At 29.8% G+C, this 20,918-nt stretch overlaps 3 protein-coding genes and 1 long non-coding RNA gene across 4 annotated transcripts; 3 read left to right on the top strand and 1 right to left on the bottom strand.

The window, feature by feature from the left end:
- The first annotated feature begins 168 nt into the window (after positions 1 to 168).
- Positions 169 to 2,023, top strand: LOC124424699 (tektin-1). Its single transcript, XM_046964105.1, has 6 exons — positions 169 to 384; positions 473 to 763; positions 860 to 1,132; positions 1,254 to 1,476; positions 1,596 to 1,814; positions 1,886 to 2,023. Exons 1-6 carry the CDS (start codon positions 284 to 286, stop codon positions 2,021 to 2,023), a joined length of 1,245 nt encoding a protein of 414 aa, XP_046820061.1. The 5' UTR covers positions 169 to 283.
- On the bottom strand, positions 985 to 1,920 carry LOC124424700. Its single transcript, XR_006942364.1, has 2 exons — positions 1,777 to 1,920; positions 985 to 1,166 (listed from the first exon to the last, which is right to left on the bottom strand). It is a non-coding gene; the product is annotated as an uncharacterized LOC124424700 (long non-coding RNA).
- Positions 2,024 to 2,595: 572 nt separating the features above from the next.
- LOC124424607 (SAFB-like transcription modulator) lies at positions 2,596 to 13,947 on the top strand. The gene is made up of 15 exons (XM_046963917.1): positions 2,596 to 2,980; positions 3,829 to 3,916; positions 4,071 to 4,243; positions 4,373 to 4,621; positions 4,718 to 4,742; positions 5,890 to 6,043; positions 7,255 to 7,295; positions 7,418 to 7,686; positions 7,768 to 7,930; positions 8,099 to 8,346; positions 8,652 to 9,154; positions 9,296 to 9,469; positions 9,686 to 9,828; positions 11,873 to 12,029; positions 12,189 to 13,947. Exons 1-15 carry the CDS (start codon positions 2,858 to 2,860, stop codon positions 12,352 to 12,354), a joined length of 2,676 nt encoding a protein of 891 aa, XP_046819873.1. The 5' UTR covers positions 2,596 to 2,857; the 3' UTR covers positions 12,355 to 13,947.
- A 705-nt stretch (positions 13,948 to 14,652) lies between these two features.
- LOC124424605 (proclotting enzyme) lies at positions 14,653 to 20,748 on the top strand. The gene is made up of 8 exons (XM_046963915.1): positions 14,653 to 15,003; positions 18,282 to 18,356; positions 18,419 to 18,730; positions 18,809 to 19,235; positions 19,310 to 19,545; positions 19,628 to 19,820; positions 19,952 to 20,229; positions 20,318 to 20,748. The coding sequence occupies exons 1-8, from the start codon at positions 14,976 to 14,978 to the stop codon at positions 20,611 to 20,613; spliced, it is 1,845 nt and encodes a 614-aa protein (XP_046819871.1). The 5' UTR covers positions 14,653 to 14,975; the 3' UTR covers positions 20,614 to 20,748.
- The last annotated feature ends 170 nt before the right edge of the window (positions 20,749 to 20,918 follow it).

The raw sequence follows: 20,918 nt of genomic DNA, 5'->3' as shown, positions 1-20,918 counted from the left end.
TTATAATCAATAATACATGTGTACGATAAAATTAATTAACTAATTAATAAATTTTTGAATATATTATTTATTCCTTATATTATGTTTCTGTATGATTAAAAGATTTTCATTAAAGCTGTTTACCATCATAAAAATTTTCTATAGCTACGTATCTGTAAATATCGAGTTTCCTTAGAAACCGAGGCACGATAAAATTAGAATGCTAAAAAATACATATAGATCAAACTTTTCATCACATGTATTTGACTTAACGTCGTTTGTACTGTTTAAAATCTAAGACATTATGGCAAAAATGAAATCTCATACTGATCAAGCTTCAATTGTCGTTCCACCACCACCTTCGAGATTTACATTGAATGAATGGCATCTAAATAATTGTTTCAGGTATTTAATATAAATTTTGTTGTAACACTTTGTTCGAGCTTATTTCTTTCTTTCAATAATTGATAATTTTGTTCTCCTTTAAAATTAGATATCGATGCTCTATAGCACAACAAGAATTAGCTGATAGCCTTTTATCGGAATCGCAAAGAGTTTGCGAATTAACTGCCGAAACAGCTAAAAGTAATAAAGAGGAAACAGATCATCGGCTTAAAGAAAAAATAGAGGATATTGATTTTCGTAAAAAAGAATTATTAAGAATAAGAAAGGAAGTACTTCTTGAGATTGATGCTCTTTCTATATATAAAGAACGTATTATGGATGCACTTTCTTCTGTAAAAAGAAATGCTCTTGTTATTTCTGAAAAGTGCATTATTGCAAGGTAAAAAATTTGAATAAATTTATCTCATGTTTTTTTTTTTTTTTCTTTTTTTTTTCAAGATCATATATTTTACTATAAGATATTATATGTTCACAGAGAACACAGATTAGGTATAGATTTAGTCCATGATCAGGTCGAAGTAGAATTATTGAAAGAGTGTGATGTGATTAAAGGTGCAGAAATTTTGTTAACACGTATTCTGGAACAAACTCAAGAACAAATTCGTAGATTAAAGGCTACTCTTTATTACATGGATCATGATCTTGAAGATAAGGAAAATAATTTACGCATTGACAAACATAACTTAACACTAAAGGAAACTAGTTTGAATTTGAGCCTTTATCATGGAACTTCTCGTCTTGATCCATCGTAAGGAATATAATTTTGTTGTATAAAATATTATCTGGAAAAAAAATTATTTTCTATTATGCCTTACCTTAGAATGATCTATAGATGATATTGATAAATATATATACATATATATATATAGGGTCATAACATTGAATGAATGGGAAATGCAAACAAATAATAATATTATAGCTGCCAGTAAAGAGATAAATAGCGCAAGACCTATGCGCGTTTATATTGATACAATAATAAAACAGACAATCGATGATTTAAATAGTCAAAAAAATGCAACGGATGAAGCGTTTAGAAAACGTATAGAAGAAACAAAAGAAGTAAAAACTAAATTAGAAGTACAACATTCAGAGGTATATTATATCCTTTATATTTCTATTTAAAAAAAGAAAAAAAAAAAGAAAAAATATATATATATATATATGCCATTGTAAAAATAAATTGTACAATTGAAAATACATATTATTTTTAGATAATGAGACAGGCAAGTGAAATGACACGTAATATAACGCAAATAGAAAAATCAATTGCTGAGAAAGAAGGCTATATGGCTTTAGCTCATACAAGATTAGGTAATCGTTGTCAACGACCTGGTTTAGAGCTTACTAGAGATCTCGTAGAGACATATCTTGTCAAAGAAGTCCATGACTTACGTGAAATTGTCAAGGAATTACAGCAAACGCTCTGCGAGGTTTGTTAATTAACATTTAATATTCATTAAATCAAATTAAGTTTTTTCTAATTGTTAAAATATATTTATAGGCTCAAGCATCATTGCGTTATTTATTAAAAACGCAAATTCAACTTGAAGAAGATATTAATATTAAAGCAAATACATTGAAAATCGACGAAGTTGATTGTATGACATTACGTCAAAGTATGAGTTTTCATGCATTTTAAAAGGCAAAAACAAATATATATATAAAAAAAAAAAAAAAATATTTATCCAATTTGTCCTTGTTTTTAAATATATTATAGAATAGTCTATTATATTGTCATCATGTTTAAAAATTACTTTTGTTTTTCTATAATCTTTATATGTATACGTGATTTATAAAAAAAAAAAAAAATAAAAATAAAAAAATAAAAAAATAAAAGTTAAACAGTCTTATTATTACTTTGAGAGAAAAAATAAAATTCATTGATCGTTACAATTGAATTGTACACATTAAAAGAATATTACAATTCTCACAAATATTTAAACGTTATAATATCAAATACGTATTACTTGTTAAATATATTTACGTGATTTAAAAAAAAAAAAAAAAAAAGAAAAAAGAAAGAAAGATAAAGAAAAAGGACAAATTAAAAAAAAAAAAGAAAAAAGAAAAGTCACGTGTAAAATATCTCGATGATTGAAATATTCTCGATAATGCTAAAACTCTCGATAAGAAGAATTGATCGATAGTGACTTTTTACTCGAACTGTTACAGTTGGTAACACTTATTTTATGGAACGACTTCCGGCTGCTTCCCCCTTTAGTAGGGATGTTGGCCATTACGATGAATGTTTGTGAACTAAGTGCGTTACAATCGTTGCGTAGTGTATAGTCGTATAATTTTTTTTTTGTTAAGAAAAAAAAAAAAAAAGAAGAAGAAGAAGTCACATTTTATTAATTACGATAAAATATTGTAATACGATCATATGAAAATCATTTGATCGTTACGTACCTTTACGTATACCGATTGTTCTATATACTTTGACGAAAGAAAGAAGAATTTTTCTACCGGTGTAATGGCCGATGTAGAAGGAAAGAAGTTGACCGAGCTTCGTGTTATAGATCTTAAAACAGAATTAGAACGACGTGGTTTAGATAAAACGGGAAATAAAGCGGCACTTCTTGAACGTCTCTCTAAGGTATTTCAATTGATTTCAATCACGGTTTTATTTCGGATAATATTAAATTTATTACTATTTTGTAACATTTTTTTTTTTTCATAGCATCATGTGTGCCGTCGGCCATTTTAACCCTATTGATTCTATTCAGATTATTCACAACGTAATGTGTATCTGGGCATAAACGCGAAACGTAATGAGATTTTTATTTTAACGTTTGCGTAGAAAATATGCCAATTATATCGAATTATTTTCAGGATTCTTTGTTTCTTCCCCCTTTTTTTTTTCTTTCTTTTCTTTTCTTTTCTTTTCTTTTCTTTTTTTTTCCTTTTTCTTTTTTTTTCCTCTTTTTTCATTTTATTTATCAAAAAATACCGAACGAAACATGATTCAATGATAAAAATAATTCTTAATGACCAACATTTCTTTTCGTTCTACGCATTAACATATGTTACCATTCGTTAAACGTAGATATCTTATATAGTTTCGATATACTATGTATAAGATTTTGTGTGATGTATATAAGTTTTGTATACGCATGTATATGCATGTTTTATATAGCCTAGCTTTAAAAAGACTAATTATTAATTGGTTATATATATATATATATATATATATATATACATCACACATATTAGTATATTTCATCATAATATGTCAATATTACCATGTTCTGACTTAAGTGTAATAATGTTTTTTCCTTATCTAAAAATGAATTATAAAGAAATAATCAATGATTCTGCATAATTTTAAGTATGAAATATTAGAAATATATTATGTAATATCTTGAGTTATGTAAAGACAAAGTATTAATAAATGGTATTTTGTAGATAAAACAGCATGATTATTATAAATAAAATATTGTCTAGGCTATATCTGACGATGGAGAAAATCCAGAGGAATATCTCATTGTGCCTTGTGGTGGAGTCTGCAAAACCAGTCCACGAAAAAACAGTGGTATATAAATAATTACTTGCTTTTTATAATTTATTATGAATTTTCTTCGTTCAAACTTATATATGATTCTTGTATAAAAATATTAATACAAGCGTCTATATATGGTATAGTTTGGTAAAATTGTGTCATTGAAAAAAAAAAAATTGCTTCATAGTCACAGGAGTACCTAATCAAGATGATACTCTGGAATCATCTGAAAATCAAAAAGAAGAAATTCTAGAACAAATAAAAAAAGAAAATATAGATACGCAAGATGCTAATGACTCAAAGACAAAGTTAAAACCAAAACTTTCATGTGAAGAAAATCTTATCGTTATTAAGAAAGAGGTAAGAGTCTTATTCTATTAAATTTTTATTTAATTTCAATAAAAAAGAAATCAATTTATCCTTTTACACGTTACATTTTATTTACGCATTTTCATATTGTCATATTTAAAAATATTTTCAATATCATAGGACGGATCAAATGATGCTTCTGATAATTCTCCAAAAGAAGTAGAAGTCAAACAAGAAACGAAACCAACAATTGTAAATAAAATTACAACTGAAAGTGGACAAACATTTGAGAAGAAAATTGAAACTGAGAAGACGCCTACATCAAATCAGTCTTCGACTACAGGCGCTGTGGAAGCCAATGGAATGGACAATGAAGATTCTATTAATTTAACTATTGGAGAAGATGAAGAGAATCTCCTTGCCGAGGAGGTAGTTTGTTAGAATTTATTACATCATATTATTTTAAAATTAATAAGTATTACGGTTCACAGTAATGAACTTACATCAAATATTTCTCGTTTACAGACAGAATCCCATGATAGACATAAAGGTAAGTTAAATATTAATTTTATTTTAGTTATAGATTAGGTATATACAGAGTTAGAGAAATTAGAGATAGTAGTAACTTTAACCATGGTCCTGAGTAAATTGCTCAAATCTACGGCGGCATCAAGACCTACGGAACATGTTCAAGTTTCAACGTGTAACAGCACATCAATCCAGAATTGGGGCAGCATTGGTATTCTTCATCACGTTGTACCTCTTGTACAACCTTCGCTTGGTCCACGAGTTACGCAAGCTGAACTCCAACGTACAACAGGAAGTGATCTTCGTCAAGTGGATGGAGCAGATATCTCTACAAACTATAGCACGCATTGTGCTTCAAAAGGTTTCAAGCAGGATGAAAGTACTTCGTATCACTTACGTGCAGCTACTGCCAGGCTTACATAAGACTGCCGTATATTCCATAAGCGCTAGTTTTTAAGTTAGTTAACACTAGAATTTGATATACCGTTACATTAATTATGCCTGCCGCATAGAGCATCGTTGGATCATCAAAACACATTGTGGATACAAGAAGATTTATGTGTATCTCAACTTGGAAATGTCTTATATATATACATATCACAATTAATGTGATATTAATCAGCATATGATTGAAATCACTATTTTTGATTCATCACACATGGACTTACTGCAACTTTAAGCAGGATTGATATTACATATGCTCGAATACATTTCCCCTGTGCAAGAATTTGATATTGCAGGAATCACTTTATATTCATAAAATCAAATAGATTTTAAACAATGAGCACTTCTTGATGTCTATCTACTGTACTCTGCAATGCTGCTTCCCCCTTTCTAGTTTCTCTTCTTGATTCATGCTTCAAATCGAGATCTTATATATATATATGTGTATATATATATATATATACATACGGAGGTACGAAGGTAGCTTTATGTCTCTACCTCTGAACCCCCCAAAAAAAAAAAAAAAAGCTTAGGTTCACTGTGGAATACTGCCATTGGAGAATGAGTTTGCAGTCCGTGCAAGCCTCATCATTATTCACTGCGAAATCTTATAGTGCTCAGGAAAGTTCCTGATCGAGAGCACGAGCCATTAAACAGGAGTGTTAGGGAGGGAGAAGAATCAGGCTTGGCAGAAAGTGACTATGCTACCTTGATTGTCTCTGCAGATGGAGGTGAGAAGAAGAAAATGGAAGAGAACAAGAAGGGAGACTCTAAAGGGAGCGGTAGAGCAGAAGCTGGTGCCAGCAACAAGGAAGGGACAACGTCTGGTGCAAACGTCGGGATGAAGAACAAGCAGGATGGTGGCGATGGAAGCAAGAGGTTGGTCTCTCATAGCTAAGTGGTTCACAGTGGTTCGACAACGAAATATTACACGACTCTCTGCTAGTGATGTTCTTCTGCCACATACAGTACCATCAGGATAAAATACTGTTGGACAATGGGATCCCCCCAAGATAAAATGCTTCGTCATGGTTATATGCAAGATCACTTTTTCCCTTTTTTCAATCGAATATCAAGTTATTCTATATAACTTCTGTTCTCAGGCTGTAATTCTTAACTCTGAAAAGTATGTTAAGAAGTCGAGAAATTGGCTAGCAAACTTAAAAAAATCATACCAACCGCGATTCTTTTAAAAGTGCTAAATATTCTAACATTCATAATAATAATAATAATAATAATAATAATAATAATAATAATAAAAAAAAAAGAAAAAAAAATTTTTTAAAATTGAAAAAAAAAGTATAATAAAAAAAAGATAGAATAAAAAAAAATTAAAGAAAAAAAAAAAAAAAAGAAACATTAAGTGCTACGTATTTGGTTCGACGAAGATATTTCTTTCTAAAGAGACTACAGTTTCATCGTGCATCGTAACAAGAACACTTAGTATATTATGATTAATTCCACTTGGCAGAATGCAGTTAAATACTACTGTACCGAGAAGCAAAAACATACGATTTACCCCAAAGACATTGCTACCCACTTTAGATCGCGTAAGTGTTAAAAAAAAAAAAAAAAAATAATAAAAAATAAAAATAAAAAATAAATAAAATAAAATAAAAAAATAAAAAAAAAAAAAAAAAATTAAAAAATAAAAAGATAAAAAACGTTCACATCATGACAAGAAAGATATGTGCTCTCAGAAGAACTATGAAGGAGGGGCTTCTTCCGCTCTGGAGGGATAAATGGCGTGGACTATTCTTATCTGGATATACGATCATCGTACACAAACACGATGAATATATGGATAAAAACAGTGAAAATGCATGCTGTACTTAAGTAAACCAAGTAATACTGGTGTATAAAAGGTGAAAGAAAAAAGAAAATTATACGCAGACTGTTATACGATATGTATACATATATATATATATATATATGTAAAAAAAAAAGGTTGCTAGCCAAATTTATGTGCTTAACATAGTTACAGAGGTACTTATTAAGCCTCAGATATAATAATAGTTATTTAATCTTTATGTTTAACCCGATAAGATATTTGTCTAGACATTTTACAGAACATGATAATGTATTTTCAGTGTGGAGTCCAGCAGCAAAAGTCAGAAGAGGGAAGATAAAGGTATATTTTTTATTCCATGAACAATATTAAATTTAAATTGATCACGTATTATTTTAAAAAATATCTATTCAATCGTTATTATTTTAAATGGATCACGTGTATAAAAATAATATAATTTACAGATAAGAAGACTTCTCAAATCAATCCTGTTAATGCAAGTAGCAGGAATCTGTGGGTATCTGGATTATCGTCAAGTACTCGGGCTACTGATTTGAAGCAGATATTTTCGAAATATGGAAAGGTGATAGGGGCCAAAGTGGTTACCAATGCTAGAACTCCAGGTGCAAGATGTTATGGTTATGTTACTATGTCTACCAGTGAAGATGCCGCAAAATGTATACAACACTTGCATCGAACTGAATTGCATGGACGTGTGATATCCGTCGAGAAGGTAATAACGCACAGAATTATTTCAATACTTTTTAATTTCTAAAATTATATAGGTAAATGATAATATAATGTTTGACTTTAGGCCAAAGGAGATTCTCAACAGAGTCATATGCGTAAACGCGATGCAGCAAATGGAAAGTCAGAGAAAAAAGAAGAAAAGGATAAGGCAAAAGATAATCATGAAACTAACGAAAGAAAAGAAAAGGAAGCAAAGAAGGAGGGTGAAGAAAAAGGGCCTGAACAAGGTCGGTTTTCTCTGCGATATTAAATATTAAATACAACACTATATATATATATATATATATATATATATATATATGCATACTTATGTGTGTATGTGTATGTAATATGTATATAATATTTATAATTTGCTGTGATTTAATAATTAAACATTCTTATGGAATTATATACAGCAAAAAAGAACGACGAAAAAAATGAAAATATCGATATTAAGAAAACTGAACCAGTAGATAAAAAGGAAGAGATATCTAAGGAATCTGATTCTCGATCAACAAAATCTACCAGCAAGAAACCAGAAAGTGAAAGAGGCCGACGTGAAGATAAACGAATTCGTTCGTGGGATCATCATCGTTCGTATAGTCGTTCGCGTAGTCGAGAACGCCGTAGACGAGATGATGTGCTTACTTTTGCTAAAATAAGGGTTGGTAAAATATATTTGAGATAAAATTTACTACTGTTCATTCAAAATTATTCATGTCAACCATATTTTTTATTCTCTCTCCCTTTTTTCTTTTTTTCTTTGAAGATGTATGTGATCATTTTTTCTCTTCTGATTTTTTTATTATTTTATTTGATCGTATTATTATTATTAATTTTTTTTTTTTTTTTTTTCTCCCTATACATATGAGATACGTATATCTTAATATATTAGAACAATATATTGTTTTAAAAATTGTAAGACGATATAGACGTATATAGATACGACGACAATTTACGATATTACAGGAGGAACGTGAGAGACAGAGATTACGTGAACGTGAAAGAATGTTACGAGAGGAGGAAAGAAGACGACGCGAGGATATGGAAAGACAACGGGAAATTGAACGTAGGCAGAGAGAGGAAGCAGCTAGATTGGAAAGGGAACGTGAGAAATTGAGAAGGGAGAGAGAAAGGATAGAACAAGAAAAAGCAGAATTACTTCGTTTGGAACGGGAACGTCAGAAATTGGAAAGGGAGAAATTGGAACGCGAGAGATTGGAATTAAAGAGACAACAAATGCGTTTGGAGGAAAGTAGACGTGCTCCTCCTCCTCCCTCGATCAAGAGATCATCTAGTGATAGAAGGGATCCTAGAGATTTATACGTAGAACCAGAAAGGAAACGTATGACTACGGAACATAGTAGAAGACATAGTCCAGATCGTGTGAGTGATAGACGAACTGAGATCATAGATCGTGTTTCGGATAGACGATTAGATCCATCACCACCTACGCGTTACGAATCTAGCAGGTAATTAATTAAATTCGATTGATGATCTTTTATATCGTATTGTGAGATAGTTTGGAGAGAGAGAAAAAAAAAAGAAAGAAAAAAAAAAAGATAAACGAATTACACTTTATATAATAAGAACTGTTGTGTGTCGTATCATAGATCTACGCAAGACATGGGATTAAAGAAAGAATTCAAACGTAGTAGCGAATTTACATCAAGAAGTAGTCGTCCGGAAACATTTTCCGACGTATCACGTGGAAGAGAAGTAATCGTACGTCGTGAATCTCTTTCTGCGACATCCTCGTCTATTGATCCACGACAAGTTAAAGAAAGGTAATTTCAATTTATTCGATTGATTGATTATTATAAACGAATGTATGGTATTAATGTTATATATCGTTTATTACGTATCAGTAAAGTGATACATTATATATATATATATATATATACATTGTGTGTGTGTTTGTGTGTGTTTGTATGTGTGTGTGTGTGTATATTTATATATATTGGACATACATATCTGATCTATAATTAATTTTCTTTAAATAGTGTTAGATACGAACGACCTAGTACTACAACATATACTCGAGAACGTGAGGTACGACGATCTGAACCAGAGTCGCATAGAAATTCTAGGGATAGTCATACACGTTATAGTGAAAGCTTCAAACCACCGAGCTCGAGTGCACCCCGTAAGTATTATAAAGAGTATATACTCGAAAAATGTCTTTAATATGCTGCACACGTCGCGCATATACTAAACTTGTATAGAATCATATTTCAATGATCCTCTATAATATGGTTTTTCTTTTTTTTTTTTTCTCCTTTTTCCTTGTTCTTTTTATTTTATCGACAGTGTTAATAATTTCTTACGATTTATATAATAAGTTATTTTCTTTTCGTTTAAGTAGCATGCACAAATTTTTGGGATGGATAGTGTTTATTATTTTTTTAATATTTATATAAAAGATATGCATAAATCGTAATACATAATCTAATCACAGTTTTCTTTTTTCAATAATGATCACATGATTTTGATACATACATACATGTATATATATATACATATATATATATATGTGTGTTACGTATGTATATGTATATATACATACGAACACATACACACACACACTTGCGTATGTGTGTGCTCATGTAAGATTATTTCAACAAATATTATAATATTTTGACACTTTTGTGATTTATATAAATTCATATAAAAAATTTAAAATCTTATATTAAAAATACATTATTATTATTATTATTATTATTATTATTATTATTATTATTATTATTATTATTATTATTATTATTATTATTATTATTATTATTATTACTATTATTATTATTATTATTATTATTATTATTATTATTATTATTACTATTATTATTATTCAATGATTTTGGAGAAACTATACCAATCATATTTGAAAAATGCAATATTCAATAGAATAAGACCGGTTTTTTTTTTTTAATCTTTTATTATTTTTTCCTTCTTCCTCTTTTTTGTTTCTTTTTTTTTTCTCTCTAGAAAGATGTTATCTTTTTGTTATATTTTACCATGCAACTTTATTATCCGATTTTCTTATTAGATACAATTATATTTTATATGTATAGTCTACATTTCTTTTTTTTTTTCTTTTTCTTTTTTCTTCTTTTTTTCTTTTTTATTTTTTTGTTCTTTTTTTTTTTTTAATCCTCATAATAGAATGAACAAGTAGTATTATTTGTCACTGCCTAATTTTTAACAAATTTCAAAGTAATAAACTCTACGTCTGTTTACTTATTAAAAAGAACGTTATGTTACTAGATCTATATCGATAAAATCGACATTAACAATTATAATTATTAGACTGATCTAATATTATTGAAAATAAAGTAGTGTACCATATTAATTATTACGAATTGAAATGACATGTAGAGAATGAAAAGAAGAGTCATGTTATAAAAATTTAATTAAAACTATGTACACTGCTTTGTTGTATGTATAATTAATCATTAATTCAAGATAATAATTTTTGTCTACTTTATAATATTATCTTTATTCTCTTATCTTGAAAAAAAAAAACAACAACAACACAACAATAACAAATGAATAACTCCATGTTTGTCCTTGTATGTAGTTATGAAATTATTTCTCTGTCGTCTTCGTTTTAACAAGAGTGTTTTATGTTTCTAGTTTATTTGTATTACTTTATCATATATAGCGTGAATATATTATATATATATGTATATATATAAATATAAATATATATATACACATATATATAAATCAGTTGATTTTTTTGATATTGAAAATTGAATAACAAACGCAAAAGACATATTTATGTATTTCTATACAATATATAAAAAAATGTATGCTTTATTAATAAAAATTATAATTTCCGACTTCTCATTGGGTTTTATTGTAGTTAGTTGAACCTACTTTGAATTAAGAAGAAATTTTTTTAAACGAATATATAAAATTAATCTTATATGATGCAAATTTTCTTACAATGAAATTAATTTTTTATTATAAAGCATACTCAATATTCATTAGATATTATTTTCAAGGTAGTTAAATTTTTTTTTTTTTGGGCATAATAGTACGTAAAAAAAGAAATAAAGAAAAAGAGAAAACAAGACAATCATTAAAATTGATCAAAGAACGTTTAGAACGATATTTCATGAGAATATGTTATATATGATCGTTTAACGTATGAGATGGTTAATGTTAAATATTATATTTTTTTTTTGTAGGTGATAGCCGTTATATAGAAAGTAATAAAACACCAAGTGGATGGCACTCGGTTCCACAATCTACAAAATCATTTAATTCTGTCCCGAGTAGCGGTACACGGGATCCACGTAATGAACCATCGGGTTGGAGTTCTAGATCATCAGACAGTGTCAACAGGTATATCAAAATAATTATTTTACATTTATGTGTGTGAGGAATTTTTTTTCCTTTTCTCTTTCTTTGCTTTTTTTTCCTTTTATTTCTCGTTTTTTTTCCTTTTATTTCTCGTTTTTTTTTTTAAATATTATAAATAAATGATCATTCTCACACATATAGATGGAGCAATTCGAGCAGTATAGGTAATACTTTACGTCATCCTGTACCACCAACTTATCCCAGTGGCCCCATACAATCCATGGGATTAACAGCACCGGGAACGGCTACTTCGTATGATCGATTTGATCCTTATAAATCATCTATGTCTAGTATGAGAAAATACTGATAGAATTGATTGAATATATATATATATATATATATATATATATATATATATATAAAGAAAATTATATATATATAAAAGAAAAATATGATTATAAAAATGAATCGTGCAAATTTGAGTATTAGTAAACTTGAGGTTTAGGTAGATATATATTACTTTCTTTGTTCATAACTTCATTGAAAAATATTGTTTTATGTAATAATCCAATTTTATATGCAAAACTTAAAAAAAGAAAAAAAAAAGAAAAGAGATACAAATAAAAAGAAAGAAGAAAATGTAGCCTCAGAAGAACATGTCAATGTACAAAAGGTATTGTTTGTCGAGTTATTAATTAAACAGAGCATCGCATCATTTTTCATTGATATTAAATATACATTGACCAAAATAATAATAGAACTTCATTCTTGTACCGATACATTCGGTAAATTTGTTTATTAATTTAGATTCCGTTATTACATGTAAAACATATGAATAATGATCGAAAGAAACAAAGAGAGAGAGAAAGAAAAATTACACATTTTTCATACAAATTATTAAAATATATAGAAACAGTAATTCCACTTGTTTATTAATTATCATTCATTAATTATATTTGTGTGAAAATTTGTCAGGAAATAATGATTGAACGTGTTAACATACATACATACATACATACATACATACATACATATATACATATATACATACATACATACATGTTGAACACCGCTCTGTATTTAACAAATGATATGTGATCTTGATTGTTCACCATAATTAAGGGATTAATATCGATTAAGCGAATAAGCGTATCGTACACAGGCCGATAGCACAATATACTAAAAAAAATTCCGAAATGCAAGGAACTTTTGTACATTTGTTAATAGATAATATTATAATGTGTATTTCGATTTACTTTACTTATAAATAATAATGTAACTGTTCATCGATTTTAACAATAATATAGTTTTAACGCGACAAAGAGAAAGAAGCGATGATGGGAAACAAAAAAAAAAACAGTGTAAACTTTAGTGTAAACAAACAGTGAAGAGACACAAACCAGGTATATGTATACAACACAACAAAATACCATCGTATTACATAGCGTATTATGCTATGTTACTAGTAAGATAATTTTAAGTTAATATAAAATAATATTTTGAGAGAAAACAGATGAGAGTAACTAACAGGCCGTTAGACAAGAATAATAAAAAGAAAACTTTCCATTGTTTTTAACATCTAACAAAAACAAACAAGCTCTATTCATTCTCGATTCTCATTGTTTCTAGTATGGACAGCGAGTTATATAATACTTATAAAGAAAAAGAAAAAAAGGAAAAAAGAAAAAAAAAAAAGAATAAGATGTCCCCCACTCTCCACATGCTGTTGCGAGTATGAACAGTTTGTACATTGATGAATTCCATATAAAGTGTATATTGTATGCATTAGAGAATCTGTGACATAGTAACTACGTTGATAAATGTCGCAGAGAGAAAGAAAGAGAGAGAGAGAGAGAGAAAGTATGTGTGTGTGTGTGTGTATAATGAATGAACATTATATATATAATTCCAATAAATTTACAAAGTAATCAATGAGAAACAAAACAAAAAAGAAAAGAAACAAGACTACCAATGATCTTCCACCAATCCAACCTATAATAGAAATAATAGATTAAAACAATGTCGTCGTCGTCGCCCCGTTTTTGTTGTCGATCATGCGAGAAATTAAAAAGGAAAAAAAAAAAAAAAGAAAATAAAATGGAAGAATCAAGAGCAAGAGAATAGTGCATTCCAAGGTGTATGTAGCCGTAACGAATAATCGAAAGCCGATGGAGTAGCAGCAGTAGTAGTAATAGTAGTAGTAATAGTAGTTAGTAAGTAGTAGAAACATTAAGAGAGCAATAGCAGTAGCAAGAACAACGGTAGTAGTAATAGTAATATAGCAATGAACACTTTCCCTTGATAGTCGTGTTAGGGATGGCGTTTCCATAGAGAAAAGGAGGAAGAGTAAATAAAGAGAGAGCGAGCGAGCGAATAAGCAAGCAAGCAAGCAAGCTAGCACATCAGAAATAAAGTGTGTCGAGGTCTTTTCACGGACAGTCGCAGAAGCCTGGGCTCCTCCTGGGTTCTGTGTAATCACAGTTGCACGAAACGCACGGGAACTTATTATTTCCAATTTCTTGCTTTTAAACAATTTTTCTTTTTCTTTTTTTTTCTTTCTTCTTCTCTGACTAATCTTACTCCTTCTTCCTTTCGTCTCTTTCTTCTATCCTTTCTCTTCTCCGTCTTTGCCTATCTTTCTCTTTCTTTGACTCTCTTTTCTCCCCTTCTCTTCTTCTATCTCCTTTCTCTCCTCTCTCTTTTTTCTGCTCATCTCTCTCTCTCTCTCTCTCTCTCTCTCTCTCTCTCTCTCTCTATCTCATTCTTTTTTTTTTTCTCTTTCTCTTTTCAAATTCGATACCATGCATAATTTGCCGGTACTCTGGTGATCTTCACGACAGAGAAGTCTTCTCTTTTAATAGTTCAGCTCTGCGTCGTCTGCTGAGTAACAACGTGTTTGAGGTATCAGGTGTGCTGTGACAGTCAATCGTGTCGTCTTATTAAGTGTGTTGGAATGTACGTGAAAACTTGCTGGAAATTTTTTTAACGATGATGTTCTCTTCATTACTTCTCCTTAGTAAGTGTATTGTTTACAAGAGAGACCCTACTACTACTACTACTACTACCTACTACTACTACGATGATCCTGATAAAAGAGTGTGATATTAGACGGTAGTGAAGTTTTTATTTTCAATCGCGCATTCGTTCATTTCTGTTTTTGTTTTTTTTTGTTTTTTTTTTTCAATATCAAAGAACGACACTTTAAAATGGGATTTGTCGCAACATGTAATATCGAGAGAAAGGATAGAAATTACTGCGAACAAAAAATAAAAAATAAAATAAAATAAAATATAGAGGCGTGTATCGTAGAAAACATGGACTTTCTACTGGCTGATTTCAAACCAATGTCAGTAGGTCTCTTGTTCGTGATTTTGAATTTGTTCTTTCATTTTTTTTTTTTTTTTTATATATATATATGTGTGTGTATGTATAAATATATTTTTTTTTTATTTTTTTTTACACGTGCATAAATATTCTAATATTTATTGGGTTGTTAAAAAAAATATATATATATATATATGTACATGTATATGTATATGTATATGTATACATAAAATTATTCGACATTATCTTTAAATTTATATTATAGAAATATATTGAATGAAAATGATTAAATTATTTGTCATAACAAAACAAATAATTAAATATGTATGTAACTTGCCGAGCCACGTGCTCCTATTATGTGTCATAATTAAAAAGCACAAAGCGTAAAGAACACGCAAGTGTATTTCTCATCACGTGTTGATTATTATTAACTGTAACTTTTCTAATATTAACAAAGAAAAAAAATTCTTTTCGTGTTATCTGACACGAAATCTATTTTATCCTTTTTTTTTTGTTTTATTCTTTACTTTTCTTTTTTTTCTCTCTTTTTTTTTTCTTTTTTTTTTTTTTCAATTTGCTGAAATTCAGCACACTTTCACCGTGCGTCAGAACGTAACGCTTTCGATAAGAGTTCCTTTTTTGTATGTACATACATACATACATAAGTATTTATATTTCTCGATTGATAGCAAAAAATTCATATCCATATTAAACTAATCTGATTTTTCTAATTTCTACTTTAATAATTACTTGAGACCCTATCATTATCATAAATAGATTAATGAAAACATATATCTAATCCAATGATTTTACAAATACGATTAGATTAAGTTTACCTCAATGAATATCTTAGTTAGATACAATTAAAAATAGTCATATCAAGCAATTAAATAGGCTATTGCATAAATATAGTCATCGTTCCTTTACTTCTTTCTTTTTTTTTTCCCATCGTTCTTATCAGAAAAAAATATCAAATATTAATTCGTAATATCATTGCACCCCTATCATGCGGGTATTTTTTTCCTTCTTTTATATTTTTTTTCTCTTCTATAATAATCTAATTGAACTTGTTGGTATCAAATGTAACTCAATGTCAATAGTGTTACGTTATGACGACATCATTCAGAAAGCAATGTAAAACGATATTATGCAATTTCGATAAAGTAAATTTGATGTTTTCAGAATGGAAGAATTTAAAACGGGGAGGAAAAAAAAAAGAAAACAAAAACAAAAAAAAAAAAAAAAGGAAAAGACCAAAAGGTATTGTACACTTATGTACAACTCCAATACATGGTACACATATTATAACACGTATATACGTGCACTTAAATCCGATGAAATATTAAACTTTCTTTCTTCGTAGATTTACGATTGAAATTTTTCAGATAAGAATGAGAGAATGTCGTATAACAATGACTACGTTTTCGCTCTTACTACCTTCTTATTTTAACAGAGATAAATGATCTTATCCACGATGTAAATACTTCGAATGTATTGACTGTTGTATGAGTCAGTGAACGGAAGAAAGGCACACTTTCTCGTCGAGCAACTTTCACCGTCGATGAAGTCCGTGTGTAGTAACTTGTTCCGAAAAATCCTCCTTTTTCTCGCACACACGTAATTTTGTAATTAGATTCCCCTTACACCTCTTTCTCTCTCTCTCTCTCTCTCTCTCTCTCTCTCTCTCTCTGTCTGTCTGTCTGTCTGTCTGTGTGTGTGTCCATCTTTGATCATCAATTTTTCATTCAACGTGACAAAATGACTCGTATACATACTATCGATGTCATTCAAATAAATTTTATGTTAGATTATTCATTGAATGAAAATCAAGTTTCAAGAAGAGAAAAGAAAATAAAAAAAAAGAGAAAGAGAGAGGGGGGGGAGAGAGAGAGAAAGAAAAAATAAAGAAGAAAAAAGAATTAATATTCCTTAGAAAGAAATTATTATTCCTCCACTTGTATGTAATTAACCCATTAAACGATATAAAAATGTCATGTCTCATTGAATATGGATAAATAGAACGTGGGATGACAAAGAGACATTTCTAAGCTATACGTATTCTTTACGTATTTTCTTTCTCTTCTTGTTCTTGTTCTTGTTCTTGTTCTTGTTCTTCGAAAGAAAGGACGAAAAAAAAGAAAGAAAGAAAGATCGCCTCGGTAACAATGGCAGAGTGTTATTGACAAAGGAGCAGAAATGAAAAATGAAGAACATGTCTCCTCCCTCTCTCTCTCTCTGTTATTTTATAATGATACACCTCAAAATTTGGGTTACTTTGAAACCGGTTCTTCCCTGATTCAAATATATTTCTTTCTGCCGAAATATTCGAAATGAGTTTAGAAGCCGGATCCTATGAGGGGATTTAGAAAAGATATATATTTGTAAATTCTAGTTCAATCGGGAATTACTTGAAATAAATTAGGTCGTCCTTCTTGACTTGTTTTCCTTCCGTTTCCTTTTTTTTTTTTTTTTTTTTTTTTTTTTATCATACATCCATAAACAAAAATTCTTATTAACTCATATTCTTCGATCAAGAATTCGAAGAAACATCAGAAAATATTCGAAAGTTACTTTCGACTTATACTTTTCGCAAGTATTGCATAATACATATGGAAGGAATACTTATTTATTCAGAACACACATTTGAGTAATGGGTTTTCCATCGTCTCATCGAATCATAAAAAAGAAAGATAACACGTGGTTACCATAAAAGAATTCTTGACAAATTTATATATATATATATATATATCGTTACACAACGTGAGATTATGTGAGGACAGAAAAAAAAAAATGTTTTCATTCTTTTCTTTTCCTTCCGTCTCCCCCCACTTTTCTTTCGTTTTCGTTATTTTTCTTTTTTTTTTTTTCTTTAATTTCATAAATCCGATCAAAAAATTTTCTATTTTTATTTTCAACTTTAAGATTGGAGATTACAAATATGATTTTTTAAAAGTTATTTTCTAATTACAGAATTTTTTTTAATATGGAATATATTCGATGGAGCTCTTTCGTATACCGAAGAAATTGTACGATATCATGGTCAACGTAAGTATAGAGATGATTTATTCAAATTTATGTGTTACGATTGTAATTAATGTAATATTTAGCATTAGGATATAGAATGCCAACGTCTTATGGACCACCGACGCGTGGATGGTCATCGGAAATATGGAATCCTGGGGTACGAAGAATGGGAAGTCAATTGTACAGAAGGGACGTTCAAATTCGACCGCCCCATGTACACTTCGTTAAGATCGAAGAAGAACAGACTGATCCTTTGGCGACTTTAAGCGAAACATTAGGTGCATTGAATACCGTGGGAAGTTATATCGTTAATATGACGAGAGGAATGGAAAATTCAAGTAGCCCGCCAAAAGAACTTCCATCTGCATTGTATACCATTTCGAAAAATATTTTAGGTGAGATCGTTTTATTAATTTGTTTAAAAAAATCATTCGCATGATCATTTATAAATATGTATTTTTTAAATACCATAGGACTCAATGTAACAGACAGTATAGCACCATTGGTAAGAAGAGGTGTTGGTTTAACATCCAAACCATCAATCAAGATACAAACAACAGCAACGGCAGCAGCAGCAACAACAGCAACAACAACGACGACGACAACAACAACGACAACATTAGAACCTACAGTCATAGCGATAACACCTACAAATTTATCAAAACCTATTTCTCAAGCACTTCCTCAACAATCAGTGGAATTAGCTAACAGAGATAGAGATTCTTTATTACCTACATGCATTACGGCAGAGGGTTCATCGGGGAAATGTCAAGATCTCAGCAATTGTCCGCAATTGCTGTTGGATTTAAAAAAATTAAGACAATCATTATGCTTTAAAAGTATATTCGTACCTGGTGTTTGTTGTCCTACGAAAAAATCAGACGATTTATCGGATGATGGGTAAGTTAAAAAAGAAAAAAAAGAAGTTTAAAGAGCTATCGATTAATATTTGATTTCTGGTTTTAATCTTTCAGAATAATTACTGGTACCATTTCACCTGCATTAATCCAGACCACTGTTCGACCAACTCGACCACCATATCGTCCTATAAAACCACCTACACCACGACCTATACCATTGTATCCAGTTGATTCATCTACTTTAGAACCATCGACCGGAACGATCCAAATGCCAGACTTGTCAATTAATAATTCGAACAATGTCGAGACATTAGGCACTGTCGACAATAATTACATACAAGACGACGAAGGTATTTGATAATAAGTTTCGTTCTACGATCATTTCATTATCAATCGAGAAAGTGAATCGAATATTTTTTTTTTATATGTTAGAATGTGGAGTGAGAAATTCTGGGAAGTATAGGGTCGTTGGAGGTGAAGAAGCATTGCCAGGACGTTGGCCATGGATGGCAGCTATTTTTCTTCATGGTTCTAAACGTACAGAATTTTGGTGTGGAGGCTCCTTAATTGGACCACGGCATATTCTAACTGCTGCGCATTGTACGAGAGATCAACGACAACGACCGTTAGTGAAGAAAACAATTCTTTTTTTTTTTTTTTTTTTTTTCTATTATTATTATTTTTTATATTATTTTTAAGATCAGGTAAATTAGGAATTGTAAAATGAATCTAACGTTTCTCATATTTAAATGATAGATTCGCCACGAGGCAATTCACAGTACGCCTTGGTGACATAGATTTAGAAAGAGACGACGAGCCGTCCTCACCAGAAACTTATGCTGTTAAAGCGATTTATGCTCATCCAAAATTTTCTCGAGTTGGTTTTTACAACGACATCGCTGTCCTTGAGTTAAACAGACCTGTGAAAAAGTCACCCTATGTAATACCAATATGTCTACCACAGGGACGCTTTCGTAGTGAAGCATTTGCTGGTGCTAGACCAACTGTGGTTGGATGGGGAACAACCTATTATGGTAATTTCTTATTTAAAATCATCCTAAGTGTATATAACGTTGTGTTGTGTTAGACGTGAAAAGAAAAATTTATGAAAACATGTAACAGGTGGAAAGGAAAGTACAGTTCAACGACAAGCAGTATTGCCCGTATGGAGAAATGAGGACTGTAATGCGGCTTACTTTCAACCAATTACGAGTAATTTCTTATGCGCTGGTTACAGTCAAGGTGGCAAGGACGCTTGTCAAGGTGATTCAGGTGGCCCGTTAATGTTAAGAGCCGAAGGTCGATGGATGCAGATAGGCATCGTATCTTTTGGTAACAAATGTGGTGAACCTGGTTATCCTGGTGTTTATACGCGTGTCACGCAATATCTCGATTGGATAAAAGGCAATTTAAAATAAATTCATTATATGTATATTTTTGACATGTGCCAAGGAATAATAAATGGCATTTTTTTTTTGTACAGTTTCTAAACATGTACAGTATAATGTCAATTTGATTTATTAATCATATTATTGTGAATACATAATAATGTGACCAAGTGTATATTCATTGAATATATGTAATTTATTGTTATTATATATATATATATATATATATATGTGTGTGTATGTATATTGTGTTATCATTGTTTTTTCTTCTGTTTTGTTTTTGTTTGAATGAAACCTATATCATTTTTTCAGCAATACTTTTAAGTCATAATGTA

The sequence above is a fragment of the Vespa crabro genome, chromosome 6 (assembly GCF_910589235.1).
Source record: "Vespa crabro chromosome 6, iyVesCrab1.2, whole genome shotgun sequence".
Taxonomy (NCBI): Eukaryota; Metazoa; Arthropoda; class Insecta; order Hymenoptera; family Vespidae; genus Vespa; species Vespa crabro.
Note: the sequence above shows the minus strand (reverse complement) of the source record. Positions and strands in the feature narration are given on the sequence as shown.

Coding starts and splice junctions, on each gene's coding strand:
- LOC124424699 (XM_046964105.1), top strand. CDS start 284: ATGGCAAAAATGAAATCTCATACTGATCAAGCTTCAATTGTCGTTCCA. Junction 764..859: donor GAAAAGTGCATTATTGCAAG/GTAAAAAATTTG, acceptor ATATGTTCACAG/AGAACACAGATTAGGTATAG. Junction 1,133..1,253: donor ACTTCTCGTCTTGATCCATC/GTAAGGAATATA, acceptor ATATATATATAG/GGTCATAACATTGAATGAAT.
- LOC124424607 (XM_046963917.1), top strand. CDS start 2,858: ATGGCCGATGTAGAAGGAAAGAAGTTGACCGAGCTTCGTGTTATAGAT. Junction 9,155..9,295: donor ACGCGTTACGAATCTAGCAG/GTAATTAATTAA, acceptor GTCGTATCATAG/ATCTACGCAAGACATGGGAT. Junction 9,829..11,872: donor ACCGAGCTCGAGTGCACCCC/GTAAGTATTATA, acceptor TTTTTTTTGTAG/GTGATAGCCGTTATATAGAA.
- LOC124424605 (XM_046963915.1), top strand. CDS start 14,976: ATGATGTTCTCTTCATTACTTCTCCTTA. Junction 15,004..18,281: donor CTCTTCATTACTTCTCCTTA/GTAAGTGTATTG, acceptor TTCTAATTACAG/AATTTTTTTTAATATGGAAT. Junction 20,230..20,317: donor ATGGGGAACAACCTATTATG/GTAATTTCTTAT, acceptor AACATGTAACAG/GTGGAAAGGAAAGTACAGTT.